The sequence below is a fragment of the Sminthopsis crassicaudata genome, chromosome 6 (assembly GCF_048593235.1).
Source record: "Sminthopsis crassicaudata isolate SCR6 chromosome 6, ASM4859323v1, whole genome shotgun sequence".
Taxonomy (NCBI): domain Eukaryota; kingdom Metazoa; phylum Chordata; class Mammalia; order Dasyuromorphia; family Dasyuridae; genus Sminthopsis; species Sminthopsis crassicaudata.
In genome coordinates, this window is record NC_133622.1 from 220,854,219 (window position 1) to 220,871,542 (window position 17,324).

General features: G+C 34.9%; 1 protein-coding gene across 1 annotated transcript in view; it reads left to right on the forward strand.

Moving 5' to 3' along the window:
- ELP4 (elongator acetyltransferase complex subunit 4) overlaps positions 1-17,324 on the forward strand; it is a 227,493-nt gene that overhangs the window by 14,581 nt on the left and 195,588 nt on the right. The window contains exon 3 of the mRNA XM_074272926.1: positions 5,312-5,433. Within this exon, the coding sequence (XP_074129027.1) occupies positions 5,312-5,433 (122 nt within the window). The remainder of the gene's footprint in view (positions 1-5,311; positions 5,434-17,324) is intronic.

Genomic DNA, 17,324 nt, shown 5'->3' on the forward strand with positions numbered 1-17,324 from the left:
TTTTTATATAATTTATTCTTTTTAAAAATTCCACATACATATATGTGAGGAATTGAGAGTAGTTTTTTGATTATAATAATAAGATCCTATTTTGGGGGGCCTTTGGTTACCTACCCCCTCATAATTTGGTCACTTCCATCACAAACTTGGTCTTTGTACACTTGCTACTCTCCAGTTGCTCTCTCTGGTATCATTTCTACCTTTTCTTCTTAAAGGCTCAGAATCATGGAGTTAAAACTAGAAGAGACTTTGCAAACCATCAACTCCAACCCCACATTTTATAGCTGAGGAAACTGAGTTTGGGAGAAGTAAATTGACTTGCTAAGTTCAAAGGGGTTAAACTCCTAGTAAAGACCAGAACTAGAGAATTGCTAAGTACCGACTTAGCACTCAGATCAGAAATAGAGAGTCTCTGCCAATATGAGCCTCCCCTCTGCATCTGTGTTATCAACCTGTATCGTTTTCCCATTCTTGGCCTTCACGACGTCTCCTGGTTTGTTAACCTTCCCACCAGGCATCCCACAAAATCTGCAAAAGGTTCATTGGGACCTTGCTCTATTTTAGTGAAAGCCTCTCCCTGATCTTTCTGTCCAGGGAGGGAACCCCAAGCTTTTATTGCAGCCTTAGCAATTTGCTTATAAACTGTCATGGTATAATTAATCTGTTCTGAATTCTCTCCATACCGACCTTCACCAGCTAAGTGCTCAAAAGTGAATTGTGTGTTAACTCCTATTTCCAAATTGCATCTGACTTGGATTTTACATAATTCATGAAACTCCGTAAGCCATAACAAATTTTCTCCAGGTTCTAGGCATGTCCTTGCTATGGATTTCCAATCATTTGGGGTTAGGACTTCATAAGACAAACCATCTAGTAACATTTTAGCATAAGCTGATGTAGCCCCATAAAGGGTACAACATTTTTTCAAATCTTTAATTTTATTCAAATCTAAAGGTGCATATCTTTTCCTTTTTTGACCTACAGAGTCAATATCTTCAATCACAGGATATGCAGGTGTAAAATCACTTATGTCCTGTCCTTCTCTCTTAGCTTTAACCAATGCTTTTTCTAATCTTGTCATAGGCTTAGACTGCTTCACTGGAGATTCTGTTTGTGTTTCTGCCTCTTGCCCTCCTCCTTCTTGCTCCACCCCTACAGGGTTAATTGAGGGAGGAGATGGGAAATGCTCCTGTTGCTCAGAATTGTACTTAACTTCATTGTTATCTGATTTATCCTTTTCACCTAGTTTAGTTGACACCTCCCCATTTTGCCCCACGGTGGCCTTAAGTGGAAGCCTTGAAGAAGACAGGGGAAGAAAAAGCCCTTTGGAGATACAAGGAGCTTCTGTGTGTGAAGGACAGACTGTGTGATGGGAGGAATGGTTCCTCAGTCTGAAGAGGGAGACTGAAGCCAGCTTGGCAAAGGCTTTCAATGCCACAGAGAGGACATGGGGTGGGAGACTGGAGTTCTGCTGGCAGTTGGTGGCACAGGACTAGGCCATTGGAACTGATCTCAGATACTTTCTAGTTATGGGGGAAAGTCACTTCACTTCTGCCTCCATTTTCTCAACCATAATATGGAATAGTAATAATACTTGCCTCCCATTCTCTTGTAAGAATCAAATGAGGTAATATTTGTAAAAGCATTTAGTATGATGACATGACAGCCTGTAGTAAAGCTTTCTCACCCCATCCTATTTTAAGGTCTATACACTCATCAAGGCCATCCTTAATGAAAATATGAAAAAAGATCTGACAGGTCTTCACAGATATTTTTCTTCAGTCAATTCCACTTATGTAGTAATAATTGTCAGAGAGTTGAGTAGATGACTTAATACTTTTTAAAAAATCCTCTTCAAAACAGAATTCAGGTTTGAACAAATATTTATCATCGTTTAATGCCGATGGTTATATATATGTAATTAAGAAGATGACTTAATGCTTTTTAAAAAAAATTTTCAAGACAATTCAGGTTTAAAATTTTCCTTTAACATGTATCTTATCATTTAATGCTAATAGTTGTGTGTATGTGTGCGTGTGTGTGTGTATGAGAGAGAGAGAGAGTTATGTAATTATATGTAGTTATAGGATACCCCATGGCATATAGTTGGGAAGATGGCTTAGCTTTGAGCCTGGGTTGAAAGTTACACCAGTGGTACATGAATCTTCCAGGTGTCTCAGATTGGGAAGGTTCTGAGTGTAGTACCAGCATAAACCAGGTAACTTCTGAGTACTGTCCCAACTCAATTCAAAGAAATTTATCATCACAAGGTTTACCACAAGCTCAATGAATTTCATCAATCATAGTAAATCAATATATAATTTAATTCAGGAAGTATTTATTGCATCCCTGATCTAGGTTCTGTGGATATAAAAGCAAAATAACTCCTACTCTCAAGAAGAAAGATTGCATTCAACTAAAGAAATATGGTTTGATGAGCAAATAAAAATTAATTTGGGTTTGGAGTTAGAGCAGAGTACAGATACACACACATATCTTTTTAAAGTTTACAAAACATTTTACATAGTGTATGTCCCCTAACCTGAAGAGCTTCCTGACTCTTTACTCATCCATATTGTGTTATCTAAGATGACCATCACCTTAGGAACTGCAAAGTTGGGATCTGTAACTGTCCACACTGATGGAACTGAAGAAGTGATTTAATAGAGGCAGGGTAAATTAATTTAAAAAGTATTGGGAAGGGAAATACATATACATGGTAACATGCCCTACTTAACTGGGCCTGTGGCTAGTCCTTCCCAAACTATAGTTCACCTTGTAGACATGTTTTCCCTACACAGAGGGTTTCTACAAGGTACTGTAAGCCTTCCTTAAATTTCTTAATTTGTACTGTAAATGCCATTGAAGTACTGAGATTGCCGATCAACCAGATTCCCTAGCCCAGCTCCTCTAGATCTCTGATGACATTTTCTTTATTATTGCTTCTACACAATTCTTCATTGATGTGTTGCTACTTCCCATGTGATTTACATAGAACATATTGTTTTTGTTTTTTTCTTAATTTTATCTTTGGGTACAGATCTTTGATTTGATCAATCTAAGAAACTCTTGTTTGAGAATGTTTTCTATCAATGCAGATTGGCAAGTCATCTATAGCTTAATAGTTTTAATTACTTGGAATACCAGTAGTTTAAGAGACTTGCTGATAATCTGATAATGTTTTTCAGAGGTAGAATTTAAATCCAGATTTTCCCCATTCTAAGACTGGTCCTCTACTCACTAAATCATGCTGCCTAATATTAAAAAAGAATGAACTTTTCTTTCAGGGAGAAATTGAATGTCATTAGAAGCATTGCACAATTTCCCCAAAACAATCAAAGTCACTGTCTTAATGCCTTATGTACATATATTTAACATCTCTAATTTTTTTCTTTATTATATTCATTTCAAATTATTCCTATACAAATTTAAATTTATCAAACTGGTAAATTTGGCCTTTATTTCCTTCTATTTTTTTGTTCTCTAATAGTTTCAATTTCAACTTTGAAAGTAATTCAGATAGCAAAAAGCAAAAAAAGTATATATCTTATATATACATATAAGAGCCTCTGTATAAATTATTTTAAAGGTGTGTGAAAACCACTTGAAAACTTAAAACTGTTTAACTTGGGATAGACTATATTAAAAATTAATTGGCCCTCTAGTACATAGTTACATTTTCAATGAACTAAGGGGTTTTTTTTTGTCTTCTCTACTTTTTTTTGTTAAGTGAATTCTTTGTAAATGAGCTGTCACCTGTACTATGTTCTTTATTGCTAGTTAAGAATGCTTTTAATAATTCTATTCTACAAATCAATATGATGGTAAAGTATTTTTACATCTAACTATCAATAATGGCTTTACTATATTCTCTCTTGGTTATATTTATATGCTATTTCTGTATTCCTACTATATAAATGCTGCAAAATGCAGGTAACATACCTAGTACATAAAAAGATAACTCCTACACATGCTTTCATTACTGTTTTTGGCATTTTTAATATAAATGAGAATTTTTATGCAAATATTTTCTTCTTTGATTAAGTTTCTAAGGATATTTCCAGAAGGTAACTTAATTTTTAATATTATCTTAAAGTGATTATATTTCACCTTTAAAATTTTTTCCTCCCAGTGTATGTGTGTGTTGGATATGTAAAAAGGGTGTGGGGTTTTAAGATTTGAAGTGGGGAAGAAGAAGGGATTAGTTTAAAGAATCTAGTCACAGAGAATTAAAGAGACTGCTTTGATCTGTTGAGTATGGCACCCCCAGTTCATATATTTTTTTGCTTCGGAATTTATCATTATCAAGAATTTTGTTCAAATGAAATAAGTACTGTTTGGGAATTAATCAATGGGAAAAGAGTGTAAAATTTTTTATCCTGTGTTTATTATCTTACCAAACACAGTACCTCTACTTGGTAGGTCAAAGAAAGGGGATTCCCTTGCTCTTAGTTGACATAGACATGTTATTTTTTCATTTGACCATCAAAATGCTGTGGGGATACAAAAGATGTGATAGTTAAAAGGAAAGAGACAGAACAGGAAACCATAAAACAAAGCAGGTTCTGTACCAAATTGAATCACCCAAGCCAATGGTACATTGGGAAGAACACTGGATTTGGAGTTCAAGGACCTTCGGTTGGGTCTCAGAAATGGCCCTTAATTTCTCACATAAGCTTAGGAAAGTTTCTTCATTTCTCTGAGCCTCATTATCCTCAATTGTAAAAATGAAGGGGTTAGACTAGCCTTTCAGTGCTAAACCTTTGATTCCCAAACCTAAAAGGAATTAAATTAGGTCCAAAGACTCCAAAACATGAGAAACTCTTATAGTAGACGCCTATAGTCATTCATGATGTCAATGTGAGGCTGAAGAACTAAGCCTTGTATTTTAGAACCAAGAAATAATAGCACTGTCTGAGAAATAACATATTGTTTCTATTTATCTGCATATGTTCAGAAGTCAGTAAACATTTATTAAACTTCCATGTGCTAGGGTTAAAAAAGGAGGCAAAAGGAGCTCACAAATTCACAGAAAATGTCTAAGGCTTCTCCAAAGTAAAATGTTAGCTTTTTGATGACAGAGATTGTTTAATTTTTAAATTAGTATCTCCAGTGCTAGACACATAGTAGGTACTCAATAAACACTAATTGAAAGGAAGTATTTCTTTTTTGAGTTATTTTGTAGCCTGAAAGAGAAAGTTAGATAAATACATATTTTGAAGATTTTGATTAAGGGGTAAAACATCTGCTTTATAAAATATGCATATCAAATGCTACATATTCTAAAATTATTCATTTATTTATTTTACAGAGGAGGACAAATATAATATTTATTCCAATTTGCTCTTCAAGTATTTCCTGGCTGAGGGAATAGTCTGTGGGCATGCTTTGTTGCTTGCCTCTGCTAAAGAAGACCCTGACGACATTTTACAGGTATGGGAAAATACTGCTTTAATGTGCGAACTTATGAAGATTGTGTATGCATAGGTGTCTTTGAGCATGTTTTCAAAATTAATCCTTTACAGTTAAGTCTAGCTTTAGCACTGTTAGCAGTAGAAAGGAAAGTTGGTGAATTATTAAGATTACATTACCACTGTCCTCTCAATACCATTTTACTTTTACCACATTGATTGCTTTTAAAAATATCTATATTTAATGTACTTGAGTTTTTAACTAACAAAAAAGTCATGTTGAGCACATAATAAAACATTTTATTGAGTTAACATTTATAGTATTTTCTTTTTTGTATTATTTTATTATTCTTTTTTCAGTTTCACTCATATTTTTGACACTTTTAATTTTTTTCAGTACTGTAGTAAGTGAGCAAGTCTCATGAAATTTTAATCAGATTTTCTTTATCTTTCAAAAGCGTCCTTACATTTAAAGTATTCAGAAATTTACTAACTTATACACCAACATTCATGTGGATAGAACACTTATTTTATTATTGAAAAATCCTTTTACTTGGACTAACGTAGATGTCTTTTGACAAAGAATATGTTCTACTGTCATTATGTCCATTATGTTTTATCTTGTGCACTTAGAAGAATGTATTCCTGATGACATGATATAATTGCTGCCATGAAAATCTAATGGTTCCGAATGGTGAATTTTCTTTCTATATCATAAAAGATACTAAAGATTTTTATTTGTTTTTGTTTTATTTATTTATTTATTTTTGCAGCATGCAACTTGAAAGATGTTTATATTTAATTAGAAAATTTCACATACATGACAATTTTATGCTTTTCAAAAATGGACTGTGTCACTAAGTTTTCTAATGATTACAATAGTAGACTTGATTTTTTGTGTAGGCTAACTATATTTGGGCATTGCCCCCCAAAATCCTTTTGACTGATTCCTCAAATAAGCAGCTTCTTGTGAAGAAACTCCCTTTATGACCTCTAGGCATATCTGCAGTTGTTCCACAGTTTGTGGACTTAATGTCTCCTGGCTCCCTGACAGGTTAAGCCACTGAGTCAAAGTCACAAAGCCAACGTGTATCAGAGGCAAAGATGGGGCATTAACCCACTGTATCAAACTGTCTCTTTTGACTTTATTATAATTATTTTCCTTACATTCACCTACATTTAAAATTGATTTGAATTATTAAATCAATCTTCAAAGTTCTTACATATCATACTTATAATGTGCCTACTATTTAAAATAATTTTAAAATCTTACATGGTATAAACTTGTTATTTTAAAAGTATATGGCTTTTGGCTATCTCTACCTGTATTTATACTAATTAGTAATTTTCAGTTTTGCATGAGCAATATTTTTCTTTTTTTGCTTTCTTATTAACCTGTTTTGCTTGAGGATATATCATTATTTCACAGTATCATGTTATCAGTTGCCAAAAAATTCAGAGCTTCACTTTTTATTGGACAACAATGCCACTTAATGTCCTTAAATGTTTTAGGGAAGTGGTGGGTGATTGAAAATTATCATCAAACAAATTTTAAATTATAGAATGTAGATAAATGAGCTCTTCTGGAAGAGTAAGCATCATCTTGGGAGCCCACCTCTGATGCTTACTACTCATATCACTTTGGGCAAGTCATGTAACATTGCTGGGTCTCATTTTAATCATCTGTTAAAAGACAAAAAGAGGCCTCCAGTGGCTCTTCCAGGTCCAGATCTGTGATCTTAACTTTAGATGCAAACTAGCAGCTTTATATAATTGGACATTTTATACTAAGAAAACTATGTTATGTTAATAATCTGGCTTTCATAAAATATTCAGTGTCAATATTTCCAATATTTAAATAATAATAATATATTTAGAAATTTGCCATTATGCAAATATTCTAACAAATGAGTGACCAAAACAGAGGCATTAAGCAGTGTTTACAAATATGGTACAATAACGAAATCCAGTAATTGCTCTGCTTTAATTTTAAGATATATGATTGGGAGTTTCTTGAACCTATAACCAAGACAAATATTGCTGATACAAAGAAGGGGAAAAGACAATCTTATAGACCATAATTATCTTAAAACTGTGTATAACTAAAAGACAAGTAGAGGATAAAAAGCCCCATCAGCTGCCTAAGATATATTATATTACCACCCAGCAATTTATCCATCATCCTTTGAAAACATATTCATGCCTATTGTAGTCAAAGCTCCTTCAGGAAGTCAGCATTAAGATGTTACACTGAAAAATTACACCCCTGTAGAAAATCCTATAGAACAATATACATGATGTTTTTTAAAAAGCCTTTTAAACACATATGCTGTGAGCATTTTTTTCTCAGTTAATACACTTTTATTTAAAAGAATACTTATGGACTTCTTAAGTGTATATATCATAATAACCATTCATAGAAGTAGAATTGCTATGTGGTACCTCAGAAAGACAGTAAAAACTGCTTACATCTTTTTTGAATACTTTTAAATTTGTCATTGTGTAAATTGTTGTTTCATTAACAGATCATATAACATAAAAATGTACTTTGTAATAAAAACTTTTGCCCCCTTTCCATAATTTGTTATTATAGTATTAGAATAAACATACCAACTCCATTCATTACTTGTGGGAATATGTGTGTTTTCGTAGGAAGTTTAATGATTTGCACAATTAAATGGGCAATCATACTATTATAGAATGTATCTGTGGTTGCTATTAAAAATAAATTTCATCAAAATAAAGTTAGATAAATTTTATACTAAGCAAAAACATCTAAATTTTTTTGGGAAATGAAAATTATTGTTCCTGTTGCTATATTTTTTGATTTATTAATTATTCCAAGTTTAACAGCAAATATGAGTAAAACAAAGTAGGGGGCTAACATGACTTTAAATGATCTGAAAACACTTTTGAAAAGTATAGACACTGACTAAGTGTATACTTGCCAAAGGTCATGCTCTAAGTATAACTTGATTGTTAAATGAATGCTTGCTTTGTTTGTACTGCTTTTCAGAAGCAAAGAAAAATGTTAAGTAAACAGTTGAAGTTTAAAATCAGCTGTAAAAGAATTTTATCTTTAATATAAAAAAATCAGAACTTATTAAACAATAACATATGATATTCTCTAATATTCTAGCAGTTATTGAATTTTCACCACATTTACCAAGTTTTATTTGAAATTCTATATAAAAGTTAATAACATAATAAAATAAAATTTATAATATACCAAAAGTTTTTCCAGGTGATTAAGAGGTTTTTTTTTTATTTTTAAATAGAAATTCACTAGTAGTACTCTAGAATATTGAAAGTATAATTTCTCTCAACCATACCTTTCGGGAGACAATTGAAATAAAGTGCTTACTTTATAGAAGGCCCTTCAGTGAGGGCTGAAGAGACAAAAACAGGAAGGGAAAAAAAGCCTCTGTCCTCAAGGTGGTTATTTTCTACTGGAGGATAAAATGTAGCAAGACAATACTCATAACTACAGTGATTTAGACAGAAATAGTTCCTGAGCTGAGCCTTAAAGGAAGATAAAGATGCCCAGAAATGCAGGTGGAGAGGCAATGAAACTCTTTCCCTGCCTCCTGATTTCCTTGCTGTGGGGCACATACAGTACCCCATCTCGGTGTCCATCCATGTCTTTACCTTGCTCTTCCTTTCCCTCCCCGGAAAGAAAGTCTCTCCCTTTCTTCTCTCCTCTCCACTCCCTGCTGTCCTTCCAGCTTCAGGTCACAGGCCAAAAGCTTTCCTCAGCCCCTCCTGCTCCTAGAGGCTGTCTCTTGTGCATATCTATTACACGCTGTCCACCCCTTGAAAACAGGATCTATTTGTGCTTTTGATTTTTGCACAGGGCCTAGCACACAGGAAGGACTGAATAAATGCTGGGTGATGGGGACAGCCTGTACAAAGCCACAGAGGCCCAGCCAGTAAGCCAATGGGGCTGCAGCTTGGAGGCTAGGCCAACAGGCCGAAGGCAGATTGTGCTGGAGAACAAATTAGGATACTTCTTATCAGCCTTGCAGTTGCCCCTCCGGTCTTTCTTTACATCACACCATGTGATAATATCTACATCATTTGTTGAACCTTGAAATGTTTTGTTTGTTACTTAAGCATTCTCTGTAGTCAGCCTAAGTATGTTATACCCAATAGCTGGGATATTTTTTCATGCTTCCCAGCTTTTTTGAAACTTTAGAAACCTTTGTTGATGTTTACTGTTTATGAAAGTTTTTTGTTCATATACATCCTTTGGCCAAAATGCCATCAGTAAGCTTAACTAGTGCCTATGTAGCACCTTTCTCAGCTTGTTTCAGGATACCCTAAAGAAAAGCTGATCAAAGGCTGAGCTGCCAAGAAGACAGTCCTCCATTTCAGCATCTGACATTGAGTCTGAGCTGGAGAGCACTAGACAGCCTTTACACTTTTCCATGTTTACAGTTCTTGTTGAGCCAGTTCCGGAAACTGGCTGTTTGACCCTGGTGCTTTATTCTTGTTTTTAGGCCACTTGTGAGAGAGCTTATTTAAAATTCTGAACCCCTCTGTGGCAGCCCCAGTGTTGAAGTTCTTTGGCATCTGAAGTCTAAGGAAAAGCACTGTTTCCACTGACCTATATTCTTGGCCAAGTTTGTAAGATGACATGTGCCTAATTTGCCAGTAAAGAAATACAGCATGAGCTATAAACACAGCCATGATAGAGAACTATAGGGAGGGGGGAAAACCATTCTGTTGCTGTCTATTCTTTAGAAGCGGAGAGAGAAGAGATTTCTGCCATTGCTCTTACAATATACTTGGCATTCAGAGGACTGTCAATTAAACAAAGGCAAACATAGAGGAATATGACCCACATGTTAGAGAAAAGCTATGACTGAATTAATGCTTGAGTCATAGAGTTTTAATGTTAAAAGGGACTTTAGAGATCTTTAGTCCAATCTTCATCTCTTCTTACCCCCTTATTTCATAAATGAGAAAAGAAAAACCTAAAGGAGTTATGTTACTAGCCTAAGGTCACCCAGAGCAAGTGAATGGCAGATTTAGATTTGTACAATGGTCTCCTGATTGCTCAGCTTATGTCCTTTTCATCATACCACACTGACTTCTATTTACCTAAGAGAATGAGTAGTCTTAAGATCTTATCAGTTCTAAGATTCCAGGCCTAAAGATGATTTTATTTGGAAACTATAAAATGCTCATCCATGTCCACTATAAAATAGTTAATATTATTTGTACCTGAAGGGGGGGAGGAATCAATAAAAAAATTCAAATAAGAAAACATAAAAAACAGTTTTTAAAACATACAGCATTTTAGTAATTTATCATCTGCAAAGAAAGAAATGGTTAAATCAAAATCAAATATTGGATATATTCAAAATGCATTTGTCCTGAATACTCTATTCTTTCTTAAGGGGTAAACAAGATTCAAAGATGATGAGTCACAACTAGGAAAACCCCAAAGAGTAATACTTTCTAGGTAGCACTTCCAATCCTCACAGAGTGATTATCCCATTAAATGAAGCAATAGAGGATGCCTTAAAAAGAGAATGTTAGCCCATCATCAAAGGTCACAGGTTAAATAGAAAGGCTGTGAAGTTTTATTTCAGACAGAAGGATAAACTTCACTTTCACAAATCCCCAGCTAAAAATTCAGTGATCCCTTCTGTAGTGAGCCTTTGATTCTTGAAAATCCACATTTTGTCAAGTGACTCTAGATATCTTTTGATTTCACATATCATCCATTTCTCTATTATGACATGTCATGAAACCAAAAAACTTTGAAATTCACTGCCATTTCTTCCAAACTATTTATATTACATTTGCTGTGGGCAAGAATCCATAAGAAACACAATTCATAACTGAATACTGAAATTAAAGGAAGGTTTGTTTTAAAAGCCTGAGAATCCTGATTCTTTTCCTTTGTCTCTATATATGAGAAGGCCTGGTACTACTTAGGCACCTGGGCATTATCAGAATTAGAAGAGTCCCCTTGCATCCACTTCCATAAATTTTCTCAAATCTTATTAGCAGAGGTCATTGCAGATTCTTTAGCATTTTAATTATTCACAAGTACTGATTTTCAGACTTACTGAAAACAAAGTAGAGTTCTCTTTTCTATAATTTAACAGTTCAGCTGGTTATGTGTCTGTTTGAGAAGACATTTTCCAGAAGCTGTGTTTATTTAGGATATTAATGAACAAATAACTTCTCTTTCCTACAATACCTGCCACCTTTTCTTTTTTTTTCTGGCTGAACATTTTGAGGGTTAAATATAGTAATAAACATTAATGAAATATTTTTAATTCTTTGGGAGAAAAATCACAGAAGATTTTAAAAAGTATTTTAAAATTCCCATGAGGGAATTAATTTAGAATTTTAAAAATATTTGTTTTACTTTATACAAAAACATGGTCCAAAAAAACACTGCATATAAATAAATTTTTGAAAAACTGAATCATTTTAGATGCCATATGTTAGCTAACTATATAAAGGACAAGTTCTTTTGAAAAGTTAAGGATTCTTTTACAAATCATATATTTACCCCTCTAATTTGTCTCTGTGTTAAACTTGGCTTTTCATATATCAGATTTTCTCAAAGAGTAAATCATTATTAACTAGAAGACATCATTATTATACTACCCAATTCGATATTATTACCTGGAAGTTAGTTCTATTTTGGGGGAAAAAACAATGTTTGCTACTTTTTATTTCAATAGAGATAATTTTTGTGTGTGAAATTGTCATTAGTTTTCTTAATCATCCTACTGTCTAAATAGTTTAACATGAATTTATAGCCTGTATACTGATGTGCTCTGTATAGGGATTGGCTGATGTAATTATGGAAGCCTCAGCTTATAAAAGTATTAGAATTTTGGATAATTTGGCTATCATTGAATTAGCTTTTTGTCAATTTAGCTATAACTTCATTTGCAATGTGTCATTAGGCCTTGACCTGATATTACTCTGATATTAAATATAAGAATGCCAGTTAATTTAAGTACGTTACATCAAAAAGCACTGGCATTCATGCTAACAATAATCTAGAAGTTTAACTAGTGTAAATTAATTGCCACAACAAGGAGACCAAAGGGACCCAAAAATTCCTTAGTCAGCAAACATCTGATTATCTTGACAAATAGAGAATTGTCTGTGAACGGCATCACCAGTTGAGACTGTAAATTCATCTGTCAAATCTTTTGAAGAAGGATGATAGACAATTTTAAGCAGTATCATCTCAGAAAGATTGAATCAGTGGAGGATAAAACCAGTTTGAAGAAAGCTCAGTAAGATATTCAATTCAGCAAAGTCATATTAAAATCATTCAAGGATGAAAATGGAAAGACAGTAAACAGGGTGGGGAAATGGAAAAGATTTGCAAAACCCATTTTAACAAACTGTCTTCTTCATAAAGGACTTAAGCTGCCACACTTGGATCCAAGAAACAACACTAGTGAAAACCAAGGCAATAAAAGTAGCCACATTGAAATGAAAATGATGTGACTATAACTGCCTTGAAGGTCCATTATGGAAGGTATCCTAAAAAGGGGGATGTAGCAGAGTTAAGGGGAAAAACTTATCTTGATCCTTTTAAATGCTCAAAAAATGACTGAGAACATGACAATTATTTTCCTATATGCTCTCTCAGATATTTAAAATATGTATGAGACTATCTACATATGGATTGAGTGCTTCCATCATGAGAGCATTAACATAGGCCAATATATTACTATAGAACAAGAAGGCCTTTGCAGGTGTAGTCGACAATGAAGTTTGCAATGAGTTAAAAGATGTAGAGAATACAATAACCCATCATGCTTTTGTGATAAAATTGTATTTCCAATATGGTACCCCTGACCAACCCATTCCCCAAGAAATATAGTAAATAAATTTATAAGTAGCTAATATAGAATAATAATACTGTGAAGTAAGGTTGCAAAAGGGATCACAAACTGCTTTATAAATTAAGGGAACACAGTAATTATTTGCAAACTGCCTTATAAATTAGGGGAGCAGAGGAGCCATTGCTGATGGCATCATAAATTAACTGAGGTCACATCCAGAGTCTTTGTGCTAAATCAGGGTAAGCATGTTAGTCTCTACTGTAATGACTCCTTTATCTTACTAACTGCCTTTGACCTGTAAGCAGATGACCTCCATGTATGCACAGTAAGACCAGCAACATATTTCCTGAGGGTAGTAACTATAAGGAGGTGATGACTTTGAGATGGTGTTACATGAATGAACTAAGGTGACATGAATGAGTTAGTCCATTCCCCAACATCAACAACCTATAAAAGTGGGATCGCAACTCCCTATTCCTCTACCTGCTACAGGTTCATGCTCTCTGAGTGCTCCTACCTCCTATCCATGGTTACTTACCTAAGTGACTTTGTGTTCCACTTTCTCTCCATGTTGCCTACCTTCCCTCCCATCTTGCTCTCTATTTGCTCTTATTATGTTCTTTGCTAGCTAGTCCAAAGAACCTGGTGTGCTTGCCCTGACCCAACAGGTCCCTTTTACAGTCTCCTTACTTAGCTCATAAACGAAAAGCATCAGGATAAAGGCTAAACTCTGTCCCACAGCTGCCCCTGCTGTGAATGCAATGGCACCATGAAATCATTAGTAAAATGCAAGAGTTGGCAATTGAACCTTGTGCCCTTCCTTTCCAGGAGGGGCTTTTCCCCCCCATTATTGGGTTTCAAAAAAATCAATAATTTAATAAATTAGTAATTTAGTTCTTTTGTTGAGTACCTGCCTCTCCCGCTCCCAAAAAAAATGTATGTTTAATATGGTTTTTTGGTGGATCAGTTTAATATGGTGGATCAGATACCACCTTGTAACTTCTTAGGCAAGGTTTCTGTCTTCTATACATTAAGATCATTCAACATTTCTTGAAATGTATAACAATAGGGCGGATAATTAAGAAATAAACATTTAAGTACTTAGGATAGTACCAGGCAATATACTAATCACTTTATAAATATTACTTAATTTCAACAGCAATGACCCTTTTAAATAACCCTCTAGTAATAATCATGCAAGGCTAAAAATTAGGAAATTTATGTTCACTCAGGTATTTACCACTGTGATAGAAATCCAGCACAGAGACCAGGTCAAAGAGGGAATTCTCTTTGTAAATGAAGCTGTCTTCTAGATACTCCTTTTACAGATGTCATTGTGTTGACTGTATTAAACAATGTAACATTGGAGTGCCTCCTAAAAGAGATCTGTTCTCACTCAAAGGAATTTCATCTGTCCATCTTCACAGGAAAGATCAAAGGGATAATTAATATCAAATGTCCAGGTTTCAGTGTTCATTGGGCACCCAAAGAGTCAGCCCATCAGTCAAAAATCTAGACCAGACAGTACAAATGCACAATGAGCTGAGTCCAAAATTGAAAAGAAATAGAATAGTTTTGATTGCTTTCAGGAACTTGTGGATCCCTAGTTATCAGTGATATTGCTATAGATCCTTTGAATTTCTTCCCTTGAGAACTACTGAATCATACTCTTTGACTATCTATCAATTGAGGACTGATCAGGTATGACGTGTTGAGGAGAGTGAAAGAAACAGGCATGTTAACGCATTGTTGTTGGAGCTGAATGTGGTCCAGACATTCTGGAAAGCAGTTTGAAACTATACATACCTTTTGACCCAGAAATGCCACTACTTGGTTTAAAGACATCAAAGAAGAAGATTTTATATGTACAAAAATATTTTATAGCTTGCTTCCTTTGTTAAGGTAAAGAGCTGGAAACTAAAGGGGAGCCCCTCAATTTGGGAATGGATGAACAAATTTTGGTTTATGAATGTGATGAAATATTCTTGTGCTTTAAGAAATGATGAAAGAGGCAGTTTCAGAGAAATCTGGGAAGACTTGAATCATCTGGTACCAAAAAAGTGAGTAGAACTAGAAGAAAAATTTTATATCTTAACACCTACATTGCAAAAGCAAATAACATTAAGAGACTTACTAAGAACTCTGATCAATATAGAGTGACCAACCTTGATGGCACAGGAACAGTAATATCAAATCCTAAAGCTCTTCTTGACAGAGAAATGATAGAATAAATATCCAAAATAAGACACGGTTTTGGATGAGGCCAATATGGAAAATTTTTTTTTTTAACTTTCCTTTTTAACTATTATACATAATTGTTTTTCCCCTTTGGAGTTGAGGAAGAGAGGTGAAAAAGGGAGAAAAAAATCAAAAAACATTAAAGGCAAGAGAAATGGTAATTGACTATTTTATTGACCCCAAAATTCCTATGGAAAGCAAAGGCCTCCATTTGTAAGACCAACATTTTGCTAGCATAAACTATCATTTCCTCCAAAGAATTACAAGGAAATATATAGATGGTATTGGAGAGATGCATCATGAATGTGTTTGGCAGGATACAAGATTATAATCAACAAGGAATGCCTAAGAGCAGAGTAAGAAAGTCATCAAGGAATTGTATGGCAAGAATTTAAAATGGACAATCCCTATGGCAAGAGGCAAAGATTAGACATAGACAGTGGTCCACAGACACTCTCAGAATTCCAGGAGAAAGGGTTTGAAGGTCCAGCTTTGGGAAGAACTTGGATCAGAGTTCTTCAAGTTTGGCAGGTCTGGTAGGCACATGATCTGAATCACCAGAGGGAACTTCTGAATTGATTAGATCCTGATTGATTTGAGTCTTTAAGGGCACAAGACAATGGCAAAACTGAACTCTACTTCTATTTTAATATGATAAGGAAATTAAGTAGATTGTTGGCAATAAATTATCATTTTATGCATTTACTAACATTGATAAAGAAATGGACTTGATACAAATGAGTATCTGATGAATGGCATGTGGGTCTTATAATATTTTATCCTTGTGAGATTTATTCTTGTCCTCATCATTTTAATTCCAATTCTTAGAATTCATTCAGTCTTCCTGTCTTTCAAAAATATTTTATTTAGTTTAATTAGTCAAAATCCATCTTCTTGGCCTCTTTTCATCTGATGATGATGATAATAATAATAGAGATAGCTAACATTTACATAGTGCTTTCCATGTGCCAAGTATTGTGCTTAGCCCTTTACAATTATCTCTTTTGGTCCTCACAACAGCTCTGGGAGGTAGGTACTGTGATTATTCTGATTTTACAGATGAAAAAAAAACAATTAAAACAGGTGGAGTCTCACAGCTGGCAAACATGTTAGGTGGGATATAAATTCAGGTCTTGTTGTGGGGCCCCCAACTGCACTTAGCAAACAAAATCCGTTCCCAGCATGCACATCCAGTCAGAACGACGTCCACCTCGGCCCTCTCCGGAAAGTTCTTGCCTCATTCTGCCTTCTGAGTCCTTCACCTGGCAGAAGTGGGGAGCCGGAATTAAACCTGATAGGGCTCCATCCCCATTGGGTACCATAGTGTGTTCAACAGCTCCCACAGTCTGTGAGCCCAGGGCTGGAACTCCTGGTCTACCCTGACCCTCGCAGTGGAGACTTCCTTTACTCTGCTGCTTCCTCCGCTTGGGCCATGGTTCTCAGCTCTCTCTCACTGGGCAAACTCCTGCCAGCCCTGAACCCCCGTCCCCATGGACTTCCCTGTGCCAAATTGGGCTGGCTCCATGTGACTTTTGGGGGATTGGGGTCTTGTTGGAGCAGTTCCACCATTTGGGTTCCACCTCTTTATAAGGTCTTAGTCATTACATTGCTAGTGTTGACTCCTATGCTAGTGACTCCTATGGGGCGGTTGGAAGGGGAACCATGGATTGGGTATGTCTGATCACTGTGAAATATAACATGGATTACATGCTAGACTGTGAGTCAGGACACGCAAGTTCAAATCTTACCTCAAACACTTGCTAATTTTATCACAGGCAAAATTAGGTCAATCATGCTTGTGCTACCTTCTTTACTAAGTAGTTGAGGTTTAATTTGTTATTTG